Here is a 22,674-nt window from a genome sequence, read left to right on the forward strand (position 1 = left end):
TGTTTGATTGCTAGTTGAGAAAAACCCGTAAGGGGTTAATTACTGCTAAAGGAATACTGACACTGCAGCTTCTCACATCAGAGCACCATCCCAGCAGGTGAATAATCAAACAGACCCTGCCATACAGAGGTAGTGTCCTCCTAGGTAGGTGCTAGAATGAGTGGATATAGTTTTTGGTTCTCTGCCTAACAGGGACACAGCTCATGCTGTCTTGATGATTCATACTGATCCAATAGCCATAGATTTTATTGGACAGGTGGATGGAAGTCTGGCAGATGAGAGCATGGATGTCTGTACAGCCCTGGCCAATTAGAAGGGGGTGTGCCCCAAGGCATGCTGGGTACCTGCATTTATATCTGAAGAGCACATGGGCTCGTAGTCCAGTCCAGTCTACCTCTAGGGAGAGAGGTCTAAGTGGGAGGGGGATGCTGCCTCTCCCTTGCAGAGGCTGCTAGGCAGCCTCGGGTGGGCGACCTGAGGGCCTAAAACATTGAAGTTGCAACCCCATTGGTCCTTACGAGGGCTGACTGAGGGAGGATGTCTGCGGATGCTGTCTGGTACTACTGAGGAAGGCTGGTGTGTGTGCTCCAAGAGCCTTGTGAGTATAGACCCCCCACCCCCCACAGGGGATCCTTGGGACTTGTGCTTTTGGATCCTCCTCTGGGTGCTAGAAGTCAGTTACTGGGTGCAAGCTAAAGGAGACACTGGCTAATGTCTTGAAGAGGCAAGGTTCACTGCGTTCCTTCAGCTACAAAGGGACTTGTTCATCCCATACAGGTGCTTTATGGTCCTGCAGATGATCTGCGATACAGTTCTATTGAGAGAGTTGTCCTCACCTGTGAATAGTTATTTGGAGAATCCTACTAAATCCCTTCTCTTATCCCAAAAAAATTTGAAACTACAGATGTTCACAAAGAACCACTGTCATATGTGTGGACTTTAAGGGCACAGCATGAGACAGATAACAACTACATGGATGTATCCTAAAATAACATTTATTGATTTATCTAAAACCAGATCTCAATAAAATGAGGAAACTGGCCCCAAACTGAGCTCAGCTCGTACACAGGAGATCAATGTCTCCTACTAATTTCACTCAGGTACATCATACATATATAAGGATAAGTTGGTATATATCATAAGGTTCGTGTAGGTATAGATATTTCCTCTCTTCACTGGTCTACGCGTTTCGCACAAGGCTTCTTCAGGACTATGAAGATGTACAGACAGTTTTCTCTTATAAACAGACTCGATATTAGTGTTTCATAAACATAGAACATAATCTCTATTTATGTACATCATAATAAATACAAACATGACTTAATAACGCCAGGCCTTCCTTCCAACCCCCAACAAATTAACCCGACCTGGGGCGGACACAGGGGGGAAAAAAAAAATATATATATATATATATATATATATGTTTACGAACTGAGTGGAGGTGATCTATCCATCGGTTCCAGTCCTAATAGTATTGTATGTCTGGTTTTAAAAAGCACCTGGAGCTGGTGTTTTATGCCTGATTTAGTTCATTTGTTTATTCATTTTTTCTTTTATATATATTTTTTATTCATAATTTATTCGGGTCCATCCGATTTTAATTATTGGAATATTGCAAATTGTTTTACGAGATTTTTTATGGGATTTTATCTGAGTAATTGGATTTTATCTGAGTTCCTACTGGATTTTATTCCATTTGGTTTTATTTAAGTCGGGTTTAACTAATTTGATCTGCCTTTTAGAATTTCTGCTATTCTGTACTTATGTATTTATATATAAAATACAAAAAAAATATGATGATATATATAGCTATTGTAGCCATAGGGATGGCACATCAGCGCAAACAGGCATTAGCTGCAGCGTATGACCCTCATCGAACTAGCCGTTTCATTTATGGTAATGAAGTATAAGACTGGTAAACAATTTATGGTGCAGCTGTAGCTCTGTATTTTTGTGTAATAGTCATAATTTTTCATATAATGTTAATTAAGCTTACATAAGTATATGTGTGCCCAGTTCTTTGGATAAAATTAGCATTTGTCTTGGTTCTTTTGCATAATTATATTATGATGCATTTAATGCTGGCTTGGACAGAATCTGTGAAAACGATGTCTCCACTGTCCGTAGATACGGTCATGAAGCCTGGCCGCGTCTATGGTTCCTGGTTCCGACGGGGGCGGGGTTTCAGTATAGCGGCCTTGGCGTCCCTGGCGTTTCTACGAGTGGATGTGGAGGCTTTTAGCTCCACTTCCGGTCTCCGCGAGGCTCAGGATTTGGAGGTTGTCAGCTCCACATCCTGTTTCCGCTGAGAAGCGGTGTTCGTAGTGGCGGTTCCGGTGTCTCCAGCGTTCAGATGGGCAGACTTGGAGGCTGACGGAGGAGGAGCTTCCGGCCGGCGCCAGCTGGCGTAGTAATTGAAGGAGCAAAGGTACCGCCCACTATTAGTCCCCAAGGGGTATATTAAAGAGGAGATGATGCTGCGTGCTCACGCCCTCAGTAGAAGTCCGTGCAGATGAAACGCGTCAGCGCGTGAGCACGCGGCCTTTTTTGGTACATCTGGAATATCCTAGGAGCCCCCGGGTCATGCCATTAGAGTCCGGACGTTTTTGGGAAATCGTTGGCAGGATCACCCATATCGTGCGGCTCAGTGGGGACAACGTTGACGGTGGGAGGACCGGGATATTGCCTTGGACATGTTTTTCTGCCTAATTACGTTTCATCCCATGTGAGTGTGATTTTAATTACTAATAAAAGTTTAGTGTGTGCATATTACGCTATGGGTCCCTGTCGTTCTCTTTGCATGTGAGAGGAGAGGAGGAGGTGCTGACCATTGCTTTACCAGTTGGATTTGAAGGCTAAGGTGGATTGCCATCATTAAGTGGAGGATCTCTGGTTGAATAGAGCGCTTTACCCAAGTGCTAAGGGTACGTGTGCACACTATAGGGGGGAGCACAGCGGTGTGGTGAAGGATCTTGGTGGCTGCTGTGGGATCAGCAAGGAAGATTCTGTGTTATACAGCACTGGTTCTTACTATAAACATCAGATCACTAAGTCTTCCATGCACCTCGTTTTCTGTAGGACTCCGCCCTAAGAACTTTTATGGACTTTACAAACAATATTGGTCCGCAAGGATCCACTTGCTAAATGTATATAGCTATATATCCGCTGCCCTTTGCCAGATAGGTTGTATTTAGCGCTGCTAGTGCTTATGTGGGCTATTGCTCTTGTCTGACCTTGTTGTTGATATATATATTAGGGATGCACCGAATATTCGGCGGCCGAAACGATAGTCGATATGATATCGACTATCGTTCTGTGGCCGTAGGCGATATTCATATCGCCGCAGGGGGAAGGGACTCGGAGGAGGACTCACAGACTTCCGTGAAGCCGGGACACTTCAGCGGTGAGCATACATACATTACTCGCTCGTGCACTGCAGCCCGCCCCACACATTCAGTGAGTCTTACTCTCCTCCCTAGTTTTTTTAATGGCACATTCAGAGAGCCAATCACGCCGTGATTAGCTGCACAGCGAACCAATCACGCGTGCCTGCACACCTGATCTGTTCCGCTGTGCCGCTACTCACGGCGTGATTGGCTTCCTGAATGTGCCATTAAAAAAACTAGGGAGGAGAGTAAGACTCACTGAATGTGTGGGGCGGGCTGCAGTGCACGAGTGATAAATGTATGTATGCGGCTGTGCTCCTTTCCAGGCTACTACTAGTCCACCTCCAGCCTCCTACTACCACCACTATGAGAGACTGTCTGTCACTGTATAATCTGATCGAGTTCACACTGACACTGACTGACTGTCACTGAGTAATTGATGTTACCACATTAACCCTGACCTGCCCAGTGCCCTGTATCTGCAATTAAAATTTACAAGGCTGCCTGCATGCTTCCTGATTTCCATTCCCAGCATCCTTCCCAATCCCTACAGTGTCACTAACATTAACCCTATGGTACAAGGCTGCAGTGTGCACTGAATCCCATTCCCTACAGTAACATTTAGGGAGAGAGAGACATGAGTGGACAAGGGAGAGAGAGAGAGAGAGAGAGAGAGAGACACGAGAGGACAAGAGAGAGGACAAAAAATTGGCAAAATAAATAAATGGAAAAAATGCGAAACACCGCGTTCGGTATTTGGCCTTCGGCCAAGCATTTCATTATTATTCGGCTTCGGCCAAGAATTTCATTTCGGTGCATCCCTAATATATATATATATATAAAAAAACAGTATATACAGGTATCGGTCCTGATGATCCTAGGTACAAGATAAAATATATATGTGTAGTAGTGTGAGAGGAGTAATTACATTCTCTATTCTATTCATACAGAAAGGAGGAAGGATAGCAGGTTGGTATACACCGGATGGAGTTTATACTCCCATAATATGTGGGTGTCTCTCTCTATAGGAGTCACCTAGGTATATGATCAAAGACCATCTTGTTTATGACTCATAGTTAGTGTACTCTTATCTTTAATAATGTAGGTTTCAGCCTACCTGTAGGTTAGGTATATCTCTTGGATATACTTACCACCCCTTACCTATGTAAGAAATGTCAAATGGAGGAGGAGCCTGCAGTAGTTATTTTTTAATAAAGGATTTTTCAAAAATTGTGTGTTTTTATTAATTTTTGGTGAATAGGTATGGGAAATATGTTCCCGATGCTCATTTACATGGGGGGGGGGGGGTGGGGCGGGTTCTTGGTAAAAGGGGCTTTCAGATTACGAGAAGTTCCCTGCCTGCAGACCCCCACAAGCACAGGCCATGGTTGTGGGGAAGAGGCCCTTGTCCCCATCAACATGGGGACAGGGTGCTTTGGGGTGGGGTGGAGTGGGGGGGACAGAGCTTCCCCAAAGCACCCACCTATATTGATGGCATGTGGCCTGGTATGGTTAAGGAGGGGGGGCCCTCACTTGTCCCTCCCACTTTCCTGACCTGCCGGGCTGCATCCCGGGATAAAGGGTCTGGTATGGATTTTAGGGGAGAACCCATGCTGGTTTTTTTTTTTATTTACATTTTGGCCCCTGAAGTGCCTGGTATGGACTGGGGGGGAGGGGGACAACGCAGTTTTTTTTCTATTGCCGGCATTCTTTTCTTTCCATTCATCTGTCAGTGGGTAAGCCCGCTGACAGCTGATGAGTCATGGTTGGTAAGGATGCGGGCGGCTGGCTTCCCGACTTGCTGCTTAACAACCAGCTATTTCTTCACACAGAATTTGCATCGGTTGATCGGTTTTTTTTGATTGATCCAAATTCGAATCGTTCCGAAAAGTTGGAATTCGTTAGAAAATGAATAAAGGAAACAAATTTTAACAGATTTAAACTAAATTCATTACAATTTCATTTGGAGATTTGGATACATTAGAAAACTAGGAATAACCAAAAATTTGTCGGAATTTGTATTCGCACCGAAACGAATTTCACGTGTCTAACACTTAATGGCCACCAGCTAACAGCTGGGCTCCCAGCCAATGCAAATGGCCGCCGATGGCAGGGCCAACTCTCCAGGCATGGATCCTCTACATATGTGTGCCATAACACCACCACGCTAATAGCTGGGGACTCAATGACCACTCAGGACATCCTGGAAGACTTCTGGATACCAAAGGAAGCTCCTGACATCCCGCACAGCTGCCCAGCACCAGACCCACCCACCAATACTTCCAATAGGTAGGAAAACTTCATACAAAAATGGTCCTATAAATGAGGAGGACAAAAAAGGAACGCAGCCATTGGCTTATCCTGAACATTTATGGGCGTGGGGATGAACGATGGCGGAGCTACCCAAGCGTATGCTGCCATGGACATCTGTCAGGAAAGCACATTATGGCCACTAGATGGAACTGACCATTATAGGAAATCCCAATTCACCATGACTGGGGGAATGTGGGTCACATTTCATCAACACATTTATAACAACCAGATCTGTAAGTGTTTGTGAAATCTTCCCGCACAAAATGCACTCAGCCAATGAAAGGTAAGGACTCCATTTTTATTTTTCTCCTGCTATCAATGGCCAACACGGGACAACACTTCATCCATGTCTTTGGTGATCTCTGATCTCCTTATGAAGAGTTTCTTACATGAGGAAGATCAGCCATGGAGTATATCTGAGGTGTATATCAGGGTGTGCTTCTTCCCCACATGTCCACCAACATTCATATAGAAGACATTTCTCACACTCAAGGCATTAATACACCTCCAGGGTTGTGTGGGACCCCTGATGTACAGGAAGACAGGACTTCAATGAGGAACATTTCCCTCACTCAGGACAGGAATATGACTTCTTCCCCGTGTGAGATCTCTGATGTGTGGAAAGATGGGACTTCTGTGTAAAACATTTCCCGCACTCAGGACAGGAATACGGCTTCTCACCCGTGTGAGATCTCTGATGTGTGGAAAGATTGGACTTCTGTGTAAAACATTTCCCGCACTCAGGACAGGAATACGGCTTCTCACCCGTGTGAGATCTCTGATGTGTGGAAAGATAGGACTTCAGTGCAAAACATTTCCCGCACTCAGGACAGGAATACGGCTTCTTACCATTGTGTGATCTCTGATGTGTAGAAAGAGCGGACGTCTGTGCAAAACATTTTCCACACTCAGGACAGGAATACGGCTTCTCACCAGTGTGAGATCTCTGATGTGTGGAAATATAGCTCTTCCTAGAAAAACATTTCCCGCACACACGACAGGAATACGGCTTCTCACCCGTGTGAGATCTCTGATGTGTGGAAAGATCGGACTTCTGTGCAAAACATTTCCCGCACTCAAGACAGGAATACAGCTTCTCACCAGTGTGCAATCTTTCATGTGTGGAAAGAGAGGACTTCAGTGTAAAACATTTCCCGCACTCTGGACAGGAATACGGCTTCTCACCAGTGTGCAATCTCTGATGTGTGGAAAGAGAGGACTTCAGTGTAAAACATTTCCCGCACTCAGGACATGAATACGGCTTCTCACCCGTGTGAGATCTCTGATGTGTGGAAAGATCGGACTTCTGTGCAAAACATTTCCCACACTCAAGACAGGAATACGGCTTCTCACAAGTGTGCAATCTCTGATGTGAGGAAAGAGAGGACTTCAGTGTAAAACATTTCCTGCACTCAGGACAGGAATACGGCTTCTCACCAGTGTGCAATCTCTGATGTGTGGAAAGAGTGGACTTCTGTGCAAAACATTTCCCGCACTCAGGACAGGAATACGGCTTCTCACCGGAGTGAGATCTTTTATGCACATTAAGATTGCCTTTCAAATGGAAACTCTTCCCGCACTCAGCACAGGAGAACCTCTTATCTGTTGTAAGGACAGCACTGTCCCTCATAGTCTGAGGTTCCTCAGGATAAGAGGAATACGATGGTCCGGCACTGTCCCTCACAGTCTGAGGTTCCTCAGGATACGAGGAATACGATGGTCCGGCACTGTCCCTCACAGTCTGAGGTTCCTCAGGATAAGAGGAATACGATGGTCCGGCACCGTCCCTCACAGTCTGAGGCTCCTCAGGATAAGATGAATACGATGGTCCGGCACTGTCCCTCACAGTCTGAGGTTCCTCAGGATAAGAGGAATACAATGGTACAGCACTGTCCCTCACAGTCTGAGGTTCCTCAGGATAAGAGGAATACGATGGTCCGGCACTGTCCCTCACAGTCTGAGGTTCCTCAGGATAAGAGGAATACGATGGTCCATCTACACTGTGTGGTGTCGGATGGACATTTGAGGTAGCCGGGTTTTCTCCTGGACCATACTGTGTGATGTCCTCATCTTCTACTTTACAGTCTGGAGACAAAGTGAGACAATGCTCTGAGGTTTTCCTCCTCTCCCATCCATCTACTAAAATAGAAATACAAAGATTATTACTAGACATCAGCAGATTGGTTCCCCTAAACCAGGACTCCGCCCACATCAGACAGCTTTGTCTCTGAGGATCTTACAATTCCCCCCTCAAGGTAACTAGTAAATGGGTCCTCTGATCTCCTACCAGTTCATTTCTGTATTCATGGACCTTAGTCAGAGAGTGAGGAAACAACGAGAACTGTCTTTTATAGGAGTGACAGTGATGAGGGGATTATAGGACGAGTGTCCCCTTCCCCTCTATCACTCATTGCCATCTTCCTAACACAAAAAGTCCTGCACTTCCTTATTTAGTCCATGATTTAGTCATGAATAACAGCAGGGCTGAGCCCCACCAGAGGTCAGAGAGTGAGGATGGGGGGAGAACAACCAAGATGAAGACTGGACTGATCCTGAAGACCATATATATCTCTGAGGAAGTCCAATCAGGATGCAACACATCAGATGGGAGTGGTTTGATGATGTCATCACGTTAGGTGGAGTGCCCTCAAGTTACACTGAGACTGATGCTTGGGGAATCTGCAGTGATTGTGTGTATTCAATGCTGGATTGCTTTTTTAACCTTGTGAGTGCTTTTCTTATCCATGTAATAACAGTGAGCACTATGGAGTCTCTTTATCTCTAGTAGCAGGAGCTGGCTACCTAAAGAGGAGGCTCCGCCTACATGTACCTGAAGGTGTGTGATTTCATGCTGGGTGTGTCCTCTTGGTATGGAGCAATGGGGTCCATCTGAAGAGGTGAGAGAACACCTGGAATTGCAGGGTGGGGCACTGTCAGCTTATTCTCCGTGACACCAGAAGGGTGGATTTGTGGCTCATTCATGTTTACTGAGGATTGTAAAACTGTGTGCGACTATAGATAGAATATACACGGCTCAAAAAAAAATGAAAGGAACTCAGTGACTTGGGTGTGAGACTATACAGACATATCCCTCCACCCAGCACAGCCAGCAAATAACAGAGCAAGTAACCCCGGGAGAATTGTTCTGTCAGAGATCTTGGTAGACCTGGGCATGGGGCAGAAGACCCAAGGTTCATAGCCCAGGGGTCTAGGCTGAGCAAGGTCTATGGTGAACATCAACATTTTACTGCCAGCTGAACCCCAGAATCTCCATAAATCCAGTCTAGATACATAAATTGTGTCTGCAGCACAGAGAAGGAAGATTATCTGAGAGAAATACAGGAATACAGGACGGGGAACACAGATCAGGAAAGTGACCAGGGTATTACAGGCTGATATCACCCAGCCCCCACCCTACTCTGGACCAATCAGTGAGCAGTATGGGTGGAGGAATGTATTTAGTGTTAATGACCCACCTGTGCTGATCTCTGTAGGAGTGTCCTCCTCTATAAATGTCCCCGTTATTCCATCCTCCACCATAGACTGCTGATCATCTCTCACATACGTCTCTTCTTCTTCTGCTTTAACCTCAAATTCTATATCGATTGGATCTCCGCTCTAAACCAAGAAAATTAGAGAGAATATAATCTAAGATATAAGCTTACATAAAAAACACAAACATCCCCTCCACAAGTCCATGTTCTAGATACTCCATCCCACCAACCTTGCAATGTTGAGGGATGGTGTGACCTTCCTGTGTGGAATCCCGGAAATACAGAGGACGGGGACATCTCTCTGGTGGGTTCCTGGTATTAGGTGGCTCCATCATATCCTTGTGTCCTTCTGAAACCTCCTCTATCTCTCCATTCTCCTCATCCTCCTCTTTATACTCTTCTTTTACAACAATATTATTCTTGGGGTTTTCATTCTGAAAAATATAATAAAATATTAATTGTATAAAAACACGATTGCTTATAAACCATAACTACCAATAATTGTTCCTCATCTACCTGATGATGGTGGGGGATGGTGTGACCTTCCTGTGTGGAATCCCGGGAATACAGAGGACAGGGACATCTCTCTGGTGGGTTTCTGTAGCTGGATGACTCCACCATGGTGTCCTGGTACAGATCTTTGTGTCCTTCCTCTATGACCCCATCCTCATCATCCTCCTCTTTTATTTCGTCTTTAACCTCAACTTTAGAATCTCTCAGGTTTCCACTCTGAATATATAATAAAAATGACATCAATGGTAACAATGCAGATAATGTACAGATCCTAATGATACTATCAGTGATTGTTCCTCATCTACCTGATGATGGTGAGGGATGGTGTGACCTTCCTGTGTGGAATCCCGGGAATACAGAGGACGGGGAAATCTCTCTGGTGGGTTCCCATTACTGGAACCATCTGTAGTAAACACACACACACACTGCCAAGGACCATAAACCAGGCGAAGACAGAAAGTACAGTTAAAAAAAAAAAAAATCACACCTTTAACCACTTAAGCCCCGGAAGATTTTACCCCCTTCCTGACCAGGGGGTTTTTTGCGATTTTTTACTGCGTGACTTTAACGGACAATTGCGCGGTACGCTGTAAACGAATTTCACGTCCTTTTTTTCCCACAAACAGAGCTTTCTTTTGGTGGTATTTGATCACCTGTGCGATTTTTTGATCATGCGCTATAAACAAAAAAAGAGCGTAACTTTTGCAAATATAACAATATTTTTCACTTTTTTTTTTTTATATGAAATTCCCCCCAAAAAAATGTAAAAATCAAAATTTTTTAACATTTTCGGCCAATTTGTTTTATGCTACATATGTTTGGTAAAAAAAAAAAAAAAATCGCAAAAAGCGTATTTTGATTGGTTTGCGCAAAAGTTATCGCGTTTACTAACAAAGGCAAAGATTTCTGTCATTTTTGGTGTTTTTTTTTATTGAGTAATGGCGGCGATCTGCGATTTTTTTTGCGGGACTGCGACATTGCGGCGGACAGATCGGACCCTTGACTGACATTTTTGACACTTTTGGGGGTACCAGTGACATTACTGCAGTAATCAGTGCTATACATATGCACGGTTACTGTAAAAATGACACTGGCAGGGAAGGGGTTAACTGTATTAAAGAGGGAGGGGTTAAGTGTGTCCTAGGGGCGTGTTTCTAACTGTGATTGGACAGGTCTCCTATTGTAAAAACAGAGATCAACGGTTCTACATAGTAGAACCGTCTGATCTCCATTTTTACACAGGGGAGAATGACAGGCAGCTTGTTTACATAAGCCGCCTGACTTTCTCCCTCGCTACCGACGATCGTAGTGTGACCGGCGGACATCGGGTCCGCCGGTCACACGCGCGGACTCCTCTGTGAGCGAGCCTCGGCGGGTGCGCGCTCGCCCACTATTGGCTCAAAAGCCGGTCACAGGCTAGCGACGTAGATCTACGTCACTCTGCCTGGCTGGGGCTGACTGCCGCAGTAAATATACTGTGCACAGTCGGCAAGCGGAAATGAAAAAAAAATAACAGTTCAGGAATGCAGTCAAAAACAGAAGCTGGGATTTGGATTCCAGAGCAGGTAATCAGAGGAGCCGGGGTCAATAAACCAGAAGTCAGCATAGTCAGGAGAAAAAATCAGGAACAGGAATAGGAAGAGAAGTTAGCCAGGGCAAGTGTGGACTCCAAAAAACTGTTGGGGTTCCAAAAAGCTGCTGCCCCTGGAGCCTTGAATAGTTCTGTAGCGGTCAATTCAGCTGTCCTGTCCTCCCCCGTTTGCTGTTGCACAAGACAGACACTGACAGAGAAGGACAGTTGCGGGCTCTATGTGTAAGCTGACTCGGCTGACAGGGAGTGAGGCAGAGCGTCTCTCCGTGCTTCCCCCCCCCCCCTCAGAACAGAGTGAAGTGTTCTGGCTGGTCTGATAGGCGGAGACTGCACTGTGTGTGTGTTGGGAAAAGAGCGCGCGCACACACATAACAGAACTGTGCAGGCAGCCTCACTGACTGTGAGGAGGAGAACTGTGAGTGGAATGGGGTGAATTTGTGAAAAGAGGTGAGAACTGTAAAGGGGGGGGGGGGGGTGCAGAGGTGGCTGTAGACATGGGGGGAAGGGATACAGAGGTGGCTGTGGACATGGGGGGTACTAAAAATTTTTTCCTGCTGTGAATATTTCCCCAGATTTGGCTGCCTGCATGACATGGGACTTCCTTCAGAACAGACAGGTTAGCTAACTAAAGTGAGAGAGTTTTATAATGGTTAAACTTCAGCTTTAAAACCATGTTGCCTCATATTAAAGGTTTAAAACTGCCATTTATTTTCCTGTAATCATTTATTCTCCTGAATTTTTCCACGCAGAACTGCCTTGAGAAAGCCACAGAATTTAGGAACCCATAAAAACATGATTTGGCTTTGTAGCATTCTATGTAAACTGGATAAACCTGCGAGTGTATTTATTCAAACAGAAAAAAAAAAAAAAAAGTGCAGATCTGTTTGATTTCCAATCCAATTCAACCCTGTGACACACTAAACTAGTTCAATGGTTTTCATTTTCAGTGGCTGTGGACATGGGGGGTACAGAGGTGGCTGTGGACGGGGGGGGGGATGTAGAGGTGAGTTTGGACAGGGGGGGTACAGAGGTGGCTGTGGACAGGGGGGATGTAGAGGTGAGTTTGGACAGGAAGGGTACAGAGGTGATGGGGGGGGGGGGACAGAGGTGGCTGTGGATGGGGGGGGATACAGAGGTGGCTGTGAACAGGGGTGTACAGAGGTGGCTGTGAACAGGGGGGGGGTACAGAGGTGGCTGTGGACAGGGAGGGTACAGAGGCGGCTGTGGACGAGGGGGGGTGTAGAGGCAGCTTTGGACAGGGGGGGGGGTACAGAGGTGGCTGTGGAAAAGGGGGGTGACAGAGGTGGCTGTGAACAGGGGGGAGGCGGGTACAGAGGTGGCAGTGGACGAGGGGGTAAAGAGGTGGCTGTAGATGCGGGGGGGTACAGAGGTGGCTGTGGACAGGGGGGAGGTGGCTTTGGACAGGGGGGGTACAGAGGTGGCTGTGAACAAGGGGGGTACAGAGGTGGCTGCGAACAAGGGGGGAGTACAGAGGTGTCCATGGACAGGGGAGGGATACAGAGGTGGCTGTTGACGGGGGGGATGCAGTGGTGGTGGCTGTGGAAAGGGGGGGTGGCAGAGGTGGCTGTGGATGGGGGGGTACAGAGGTTGCCGTAGGGGGGGGATACAGAGGTGGCTGTGAACAAGGGGGGTACAGAGGTGGCTGTGAATGGGGGGGGTACAGAGGTGGCTGTGGATGGGGGGTACAGAGGTGGCTGTGGACAGGAGAGAGGCAGTGGTGGCTGTGGAAAGAGGGGGTGGCAGTGGTGGCTTTGGAAAGGGGGGGTGGCAGTGGTGGCTGTGGACAGGAGGGGTGGCAGTGGATGGGGGGGTACGGAGGTGGCTGTGGATGGGGGGGTACAGAGGTGGCTGTGAACAAGGGGGGTACAGAGGTGGCTGTGGACAGGAGAGAGGCAGTGGTGGCTGTGGAAAGAGGGGGTGGCAGTGGTGGCTGTGAACAGGAGGGGTGGCTGTGAATGGGGTGGTAGAGAGGTGGTTCTGGATGGGGGGGTACAGAGGTGGCTGTGGATGGGGGGGATACATTGGTGACTGTGAACAAGGAGGGTACAGAGGTGAATGTGAACAAGGGGGGGTACAGAGGTGTCCGTGGACGGGGGAGGGATACATAGGTGGCTGTGGACAGGAGAGAGGCAGTGGTGGCTGTGGAAAGAGGGAGTGGCAGTGATGGCTGTGGAAAGGGGGGGGGGGTGGCAGTGGTGGCTGTGAACAGGAGGGGTGGCTGTGAATGGGGGGGTACAGAGGTGGCTGTGAACAAGGGGGGTACAGAGGTGTCCGTGGACAGGGGAGGGATACAGAGGTGGCTGTGGCCAGGGGAGTACAGAGGTGGCTGTGGACAGGTGGGTACAGAGTATGTGGTTGTTTTTTGGGGTAGACAGCGAAATTGCATGGGGAGGGGGGCCCAAGAAAATGCTTGCCCAGGCTCCAAACAATATTAAAGACGGCCCTGGTAATGTGTGGTAATTTACCTGGATGATATTCTCATATATTGTAAGTCCCTAGAGAACCTCCACACAGATGTCTCTCCCGTGTGCTACAGAGGTTGAGAGAAAGCAACCTCTATTGCAAGTTGGAAAAGTGCGAGTTCCATGAACAGGTTACATTTTTGGATTATGTAATTTGTGCTGCCAGGTTTGATGGACCCAGAGAAGCCATCTGCAGTCCTAAAGTGGCTTTGGCCCATAGGTCTACGTCCTCTACAACATTTTCTTGGCTTTGCCAATTATCAGAAATTTATGAGTAACTTCTCTTTTATGGTCAAACCCCTTCATTGATACTGTATGACCAGAATTGGTCCCTGGAATCCATTAACCACTTAACTACCACCGGGGGATTTTGCTGTCTTACGTCCAGGCCACTTTTTGCGATTCGGCGCTGTGCGACCTTAATTGACAATTGCACGGTTGTGCGATGCCGTATCCAAACGAAATTGACATCCTTTTTTTCCCCCACAAACAGAGCTTTCTTTTGATGGTATTTGATCACCAGGGCAATTTTTACTTTTTGCGCTATAAACAAACAAATAGCGTTTATTTTGAAAAAATAACAATATTTTTAACATTTTTTTATATGAAATTCCCCCCAAAAAAAAAAAAATGTAAAGATCAAACAAAATTTATTTATTTTTTTTGGCCAATTTGTTTTCTGCTTCCTATGTTTGGTAAAACAAAAATCACAATAAGCGTATTTTGATTGGTTTGCGCAAAAGTTATTGCGTTTACTAACTACGGGAAAGATTTATGTCATTTTTGGTGTTTTTTTTTTTTAATGGTGGCGATCTGCGATTTTTTTTGCGGGACTGCGACATTGCAGCGGACAGATCGGACCCTTGACTGACATTTTTGGGGGTGCACTGTTACTGTAAAAATGACACTGGCATGGAAGGGGTTAATTTTATTGGAGAGGGAGGGGTTAATGTATGCCTGGTGCTTACTGACATGTGTGGGGGGAGGGGACTGAGTGACACAGAGACAGATCGCATGTTCAGCTATGCTGAACCCTGCAATCTGTCACTATTTGTCACTTAGGAGATCCGCCCGCTCTGTTTACACAAGCGGGCGGATCTCCAAACTCGATTCCCCGACGATCGGGGAAGAGCGGCGGCGATCGCCACCACTCCTCCCCTGGCCTGACTCCCGCTGTGACTGAAAACAGCGGGAGCCCCGCCTACAGGAGAGGAGTCCAGCGACGTAGGTCTATGTCGCTGGACGGAATCGAGCCACTTTGCCGCAGTACAGTCCCAGTGACTGGTCGACAAGTGGTTAAAGCCTTTGAATCCCTCAAGGCCACTTTTGCTGCAGTTCTAGTGCTGGAATATCCTGATTCCATGTTACCCGTCATTCTTGAAGTTGATACATCTGAGACTGGAGTAGGCGCTTTCCTGTCTCATCCTCCTACCCCTGAGAGTTCTATCCATCCTTGTGGCTACTTTTCTAAAAAATTGTCTCAAGCAGAATGAAATTCTGAAACTGGGGACAGAGAATTATTAGCCATAATTTTAACTTTTAACATAATTTTAAAATTTTGACTGACCATAAGAAGCTTTCATTCTTGTCTGAGGCTAGACGTTTATCTCCTGGAAGGGCTCAGTGGGACCTTTTTCTGTCAAGCTTCAATTACATAGTCTCATTCTTACCTGAGACAAAGAATATAAGAGCAAATGCCTTATTGCCGCAGTTTTCCTCCTCTTCCAAAATGGAGTCTGTTCCCACTCCTGTGATACCTTCGGACTGCATTTTGGCTATTTTTTTCTAGTCTCACTTCACCTTTAGGTGAGAGAATGATGCCCTCTCAGATCCATTCTCCTCCTGGAAAACCTCATGACCGCTGCTTTGTCCCCGAGAATCTCCGCACCATTTTCCTCCACACCTACCATTCACCTAAGACAGCTGGGCACCCAGGAAAAAAATCAACAGTGTATGGACATATTGTTGAGACCTAAGGCCTAGGTCTCAACAATGTTGGTGGCCTAGTCTCCGTGCTCGTGAAACCAGCTTTGTAGCCGCTTGTTCTGTGTGTGCTCAGAATAAAACACCACAACACCTTCCAGTGGTCCTCCTTCAACCCATACGCAGTGCAGAGAGGCCTTGGATCCACTTGTCTATTGATTTTATTATGGATTTACGCAACTCCCATAGCAACACAGTTATTCTTATGGTGGTTGACCGTTTTTCAAAATGTCACATTGCATTCCGCTAAAGAAGTTGCCTGTGTCCAAGGAACTGGCATCCATTTTCACTGGAGAGTTCTTTCAGTTACATGGGTTACCTAAAGTTATCACCTCAGACAGGGGTAGCCAGTTGGTGTCCAAGTTTTGGGGAGCCTTTTGTGCACAGTTAGGAGTTCCGCTTTCCTTCTCCTCTGCATATCACCCACAGTCCAATGGGGCCCCAGAATGGGCCGACCAAGCCTAAGAGCAGTTCTTACGTTGCTATATTTCTGACCACCATAACACTGGTGGGACCTGTTACCTTGGGTGGAGTTGGCTTACAATAGCACCATCAATGCCGCCTCCTGATTATCTGAGTTTATGGTGAACTATGAGTTCCAGCCATCCATGTTGCCTGATACATCTGTTCCGCAAGGCATTTCTGCGTTAGAGCAACATCTTCAGGAACTCTGTTCCACTTGGGTGCAGGTCCAAGAATCTTTGCAACACTCCAGAGAGAGGTACAAACCATGCTGGCCGCCGATGCCTACCTTCACCCTCCTACCAAGTGGGGGAGAGGGTCTGGCTGTCTTCCCATTACCTCTGATTCTGTGTTCCCTCACTAAAACTGGCACCTCGGTATATTTGGCGTTTCCGCATACTCTATAAGGTTAACATGGTGGCCTACGCATTAGATCTTCCTTCCAACGTTCGTATTTACAACGTATTCCATGTTTCCTTACGTGTTATTGCTATACCACCTCAGTACCACGCCTTCGCCCGATTAAGGTTGACAACCACGTGGAATATGAGATACAATCTATCATTGACTCCCGTAGGTTTAGTGGACGCATAGTATATCCAGTTCACAGAGGGGTTACGGTCCAGTAATGCGAACGAGACCCCTATAATCGATACAGACTCAGTTCGCCACTCTTTTTTTTTCCCCACAAAGAAAAAGTTGGCACTGGAAGGAGAAGAGGATTTGCGGGTGAATAGTGATAGTTAAATCACAGCATACTTCTCTATTGCCTTCTCCTCTGAGACAGACAGAGGGTAAACCCAGCCACGAGGAGGAATGGCACCGGGGGTTGAAGGTCAACTGTGCGCTCAAAAGGCCGAAGTGCCAAAATACCGGCCTGACCTTTGTCAAAGACATCACAGAATTCATGGTACTCTTCTGGCAATAAGGAGACTGAAGATGTGCACATGATCTTAATCACTTTCTAAAAAGATGTATTAGTGCATTGTGGGGACCATGACAAAACCTAAGCATTACGGCAATTAAAAGAGGGATTGGGCCTCTGTAACCAAGGAAAACCAATGACAACTGGGTAATGAGGTAAGGAAATGACTAGGAATTTGAAATATCTCATGGTGAAGAGCCCCTACAGCCATGGTCAATGGAGTGGTTTCATGGGTCACATGGGCAGGCTGTAGAGGTCTCCCATCAAAAGCCTCAATGTTAAGTGGGGAGGCACGAGGCTGCAGTGGTATTGAGTGCTTCAACAGAAAGTGCAGTTAAAATCACACCTTTAAGTAAATACCAAAAATAACATTTCAGGAACGTAGTCAAAAGCAGAAGCCGGGGTTTGGATGCCAGAACAGGTAATCAGAGGAGCAAGGATCAGGAAACCATAAGTCAGCATAGTCAGGCAAAACAAATCAGGAACAGGTATCGGAAGAGAAGTCAGCCACGGCAAGTCATACACAGGAACACACTGGCGAGCATAGACCATGCAAGGGCAAGGAGGAAATGAGCTAAGCTACTTAAATAGCAAAATGGGGCTGGCTGTAGGCTGGACTAAGAGGCAGGTAATGGTAACCAGGTGAGTAACTGTGCCAACGAGCGGCTGGTAATTAACCGACAGCTAAGCAACATCTGAGCTCTGAAAGAAAAGAGCTGCTCGTTAAGTAGGAGGAGCCCAGCCCTGACACACTGACTGGATACATTGTTTCTATGTGTTCTTCAGATGATGGGGGATCTAGGTGGAACCTCCGTACTGCTCTCTCCTTTACAATAAAGTCTCCTCTTACCCGGTGATGTGAGGGGCGGCTGATTCTCCATCATGACGTCCTTGTAGAGATCCTTGTGTTCTTCTAAATACTCCCACTCCTCCATGGAGAAATAGACAGTGACATCCTGACACCTTATAGGAACCTGACACACACAATGATACAGTCACCATCCAGACACATCCCTTGTCTGTTACTGGATAATGTCCCAGAATTCCCAGCACCGCTCACCTCTCCTGTCAGCAGCTTCATCATCTTCTTGGTGACTTCTAGAATCTTCTGCATGTTGTGTCTCTCAGGTTTTAGGGAGTCACATGGAGGCACTGTGATGGTTATATGATCACCTGACTTCAGAAGAGGAAATCTCTGTATTGGAGAACCCATAAGAATATCATGTTAGAATCCCAGAATCCTCCTCACCTCTCCGGTCAGGTCTGTGTTTTATCAACAGAGATAAGAGTGATGTCATGTGACCTCCCAGAATCCTCCTCTCCTCACCTCTCCGGTCAGCAGGTAGATGATCTCCAGGGTGAGGTTTAGTATCTTCTCAGTCATGTGACTCCGGTCCTCCTTCATCCTCATTCGTTCTGTCACTCGATCTATACAGGTTTCTGTCTAGACAGGTAAGGATAAAAATATATATGTAAGAGGAGGAATGTTCTGAACCTGAAGGGGTTAATCTAGGTTTCCACACTATATATGTGTGTATCTTCATCTGCTGGAGATAAAAGACATCACAGTGACTATGGAGGAAGAGGATGGACATGACGGGGGAGGGGGGGGGGGGAGTTACTGGGTGTAAATAGAAAATAAGATCTCCCAACCAGTCCAACGTAATTACCAGACTGAATATACAAGCACAGTACGAACTGCTTTTAGCATACAAAAATTCATCTACTAATAAATTTAAAAAGAAATGGCAAATTTGGTTAAACAACCCAAGAGCTTCTCCTTACCTAAAGAAATGTGATATCTAAATCTCCATTATAGTTCAGATCAATTGGTAATATTGTCCCATCCTTAATAAAATTTAGTACACGGTAACCAAATCCACTTACAGATAGTTCCCATTGGGGGTAGGCGGATTGGGTATGCTGTGATTTATTTAATAATTTTTTTTTATATATATATTTTAACAGTTTTTCTCATTTAACTGTTACCTGGTACTCCTGTAATTCTCGTAATTTTCTTCATTTTCCAAACTGTTGTTACATGTACCAAGCAATAAGTCAGAAGTAACAATTAATTGTAAATGTTATTGTTGAAGTTGTTAAATTAAAATTCCAATAAAAATTTATAATGAAAAAAAAAAAAAAAAGAAAATAAGATCTTATTACCTCCTCTGCTGCCTCTTCCAGCAACGTCTCCGCTCTACTTCCTCCTTACTCACCTCTCACCCAGAACTTCCTATTAATACCTGACATCACTTCCTGTCTTCTATAGAGACTTCCTGTCTGGGTAGAGGTGAGATCACCATCTTGTGGAGCTCAGAGGAACTGCAGCCCAGAGAAACGTCTCGTAATGTGAACACGGCCTTGTGCTGTGTGTGTATGTACTGTATATCTTTATAGATGGGGCCATCTCCACTCCCACCAAGGAGGGGGGGGGGAGTAAATGACTGCCTAATACGATCACACGCTCATCCCCCCCCCCCCCCCCGGCCAGGCAGGCTGCATGCTCGGATTAACAGTTTGGTGTTTATTTCCTGGTTGACCTCACACATCCTCCAATGACAACTCATATGGCTAAGCTCATGAAGACCACAACGAGCAAATAGGTGGCTCATTATCAGGGCTTGTTTTCTCAGAGAATAGGTGCAGGAACTCCCCCTTTCTCTGCCTCTACCCACCTGTGAGCATCATTTCTTGGTTCCACCTCCAACCTACCTTCGAGCACCATTCCTTGTTTCCACCTCCGAGCACCATTCCTTGGTTCCACCCTCTACCCGCCTCCCAGTACCATTCCTTGGTTCCACCCTCTACCCACCTCCCAGTACCATTCCTTCTTTCCACCCCCTATCTACCTCCGAGCACCATTCCTTGGTTCAACCCAGTGTTGGGGGTAACTAGTTACAAAGTAACTGATTACAGTAACTACATTACTTTTTTTGGTAACTAAGTAATGTAACTAGTTACAATACTAATATTGGTAACTACACTACTTTTACTAGGCTATAGGAGGTAACTACACTACTTTACTAGGCTATAGGAACGCGCTTTCCTGCGTTACCCAAGCCGTGCAATACAATCGTTATTTCAAAGAATAGAGAGGGATGAAGTTTATGAATTTTTGTTGCACTTTATGTTTTATTCTGTTTTTTCTGCTTTTGTTCTCATGTTTCCCAAAGCCTTTGTTTATACAATAAACTCTATGCAGAAAGAGTGTCATGTATCTTCTTCTACACGGTCAATTAAGAAAGAGGAAGGTAAAGTAATAAGTAGTGAAGTTACTTTTAAAACGCAGTAACTAGTAAAGTAATCTCGTTACAATTTACAGAAGTAAATAGTAACTAGTTACATTTTTTGAGTATCTACCCCAACACTGGTTCAACCCCCCTACCCACCTCCGAGCACAATTCCTTGGTTCCACCTCCGAGCACCATTCCTTGGTTCCACCCTCTACCCACCTCCGAGCACCATTGCTTTGTTCCACTCTCTACCCACCTCCCAGTACCCTTTCTTGGTTCCACCCTCTATTAGGGATGGCCTTGCGGTTCGCCCCACGGTTGGTTCGCAGCAAATTTTGCTTGTTCGCAGCCCCCCCCCCCCCAATTTTGCGAACACATGGTGTTAATCGCGGCGGCCATATTAGTTTACATTGGGGAGATCTTTGACCCATGACACAGCTGTCAGGTGGAACGGGACAGCCAATTGAAACATTTCAGCACATGGACATGCCCCCTACCATATAAATAGATCAGAGCTGGCGGCCATTTCACATTCTGCTTTTTGTCAGTGTAGGGAGAGGTTGGCGAGTGCATCAGGGACAGATTGCCAGTGACTAGTGATGTCGCGAACCTAAAATTTGCCGTTCGCGAATGGCGAACGCATACCTCCCCAAATGTTCGTGAACGGGCGAACCGCCATAGACTTCAATAGGAAGGCGAATTTTAAAACCCACAGGGACTCTTTCTGGCCACAATAGTGATGGAAAAGTTGTTTAAAGGGGACTAACGCCTGGACTGTGGCATGCCGGAGGGGGATCCATGGCAAAACTCCCATGGAAAATTACATAGTTGACGCAGAGTCGGGTTTTAATCCATAAAGGGCATAAATCACCTAACATTCCTAAATTGTTTGGAATAACGTGCTTTAAAACATCCAGTGTGTGTATACGATCAGGTATGATGTTGTATCGATCAGGTAGTGTAAGGGTTGCGCCCGCTTCACAGTGACAGACCAAACTCTGACAGACAAAACTCCCCATGTCATGGACATGCAATAATGTCTGGTAGTTTACCTGTTCCTCATCCTCATGTCTGCATTAAGGGCCAGACTCTTCCTTCTGGCTGCTTTTATCATCTCTCTTCCCTGTTTGGCTCCACCCCAGGCCATTCCAGGAAGTCTATATTAACCAGTGCACTGCAGGTCAGCTTTGCTGTTCCCTGTTTCCCGTGTGCTTGATCTACTGTTCTGTGTACCGACTTTGGCTTGTCTCTGACTATTCCTGTTTGGCTGTTACCCTGACCTTTGGCCTGTCCCGTGGTTACCCTTGTCTGCCTGTTACCCCGACCTCGGCTTACCCATCACCATTCCGTGTGTCCTGAGTGGCTGCTTCTCTTCTCTCCCTATGGAGCGTGACCTGGGGGACCCCAGGGGCCGCGACCTGGGCCCAGCTGCAGCCAAGTCCATCCTCACCGCTAGAGGCTCTGGTGAACACCTGCTAGGTCTTAGACTCCACGCCCTGGGGAATCTTGGGCTCACGTTCCGGTCCATCCGCAGCAGTCTGCTATTGGGTTCACTACCTTGCGCTGCGCCCCTGCCTCCAACAGGGTGCAGTTGTCACCTGGCCACAAGTGACCTGACACCCATTTAACAGCTGTGGTTGGTCTTCCACCTCCTCAAAGCCACCTTCCTCCTTTGACTTCTCTTCTTCAGACAACGACAAGGCTGCTTCTGGTGGTGATGGTGACCACAACTCTTCCTCTTCATGCTCATCTACGGCCTGATCCAGCACTCTTCGTAGTGCACGCTCAAGAAAAAACGCATATGGGATGAGGTCGATGATGTTGCCTTGGGTTTGACTGACCAGGATTGTCACCTCCGCAAAAGGACGCATGAGCCTACAGCCATTGTGCATGAGCATTCAGTAACGCAGCCAAAAAATACCCAGCTCCGCAGAGGCTGTCCTCTTTTTTTAAATTAAAAAAATCTGTTCTTATCAGTTTAATCCCTGTTAAGTTACGTCCCCTATCAGGGGCCGGTGTACGGAATCGATTTTAGTAACCGGGAGATGGATAAAGATGGTTGGTCTGTCCTCTTACTTCCAATTTTGGGCACTGCGCGTGCGCCGTGCAATGTACTGTGCCATCCTATATGAGTGGTGTGTTAAGTGGTACTATTCTTATCAGTTTAATCCCTGTTACGTTCCCTATCAGGGGACGTGTATCGAATAGATTTTAGACAAGCGCAAAGAGTTGTCAGTAGTTGACACACTCATGACATAAATTTTATTCCTCTATGCGTCAATCTTGCT

The 22,674-nt window shown here is 46.4% G+C and overlaps 2 protein-coding genes across 2 annotated transcripts in view; one reads left to right on the plus strand and one right to left on the minus strand.

Annotated features, from left to right (window-relative positions):
* The window catches only part of LOC309548793 (uncharacterized protein), a gene marked incomplete at its 3' end in the record, with an annotated part of 71,153 nt that extends 52,547 nt beyond the window's left edge, over nucleotides 1-18,606 (minus strand). The window contains 7 exon segments of the mRNA XM_082248736.1: nucleotides 6,279-7,284; nucleotides 9,550-9,627; nucleotides 9,716-9,922; nucleotides 10,012-10,109; nucleotides 18,001-18,124; nucleotides 18,211-18,345; nucleotides 18,478-18,606. Coding sequence (XP_082104862.1) covers nucleotides 6,279-7,284; nucleotides 9,550-9,627; nucleotides 9,716-9,922; nucleotides 10,012-10,109; nucleotides 18,001-18,124; nucleotides 18,211-18,345; nucleotides 18,478-18,561 — 1,732 coding nt within the window. The 5' untranslated portion in view covers nucleotides 18,562-18,606.
* The window catches only part of LOC309550239 (uncharacterized protein), a gene marked incomplete at both ends in the record, with an annotated part of 1,760,330 nt that overhangs the window by 667,683 nt on the left and 1,069,973 nt on the right, over nucleotides 1-22,674 (plus strand).

The sequence above is a fragment of the Pelophylax lessonae genome, assembly GCF_965119305.1.
Source record: "Pelophylax lessonae genome assembly, chromosome: 3".
NCBI lineage: Eukaryota > Metazoa > Chordata > Amphibia > Anura > Ranidae > Pelophylax > Pelophylax lessonae.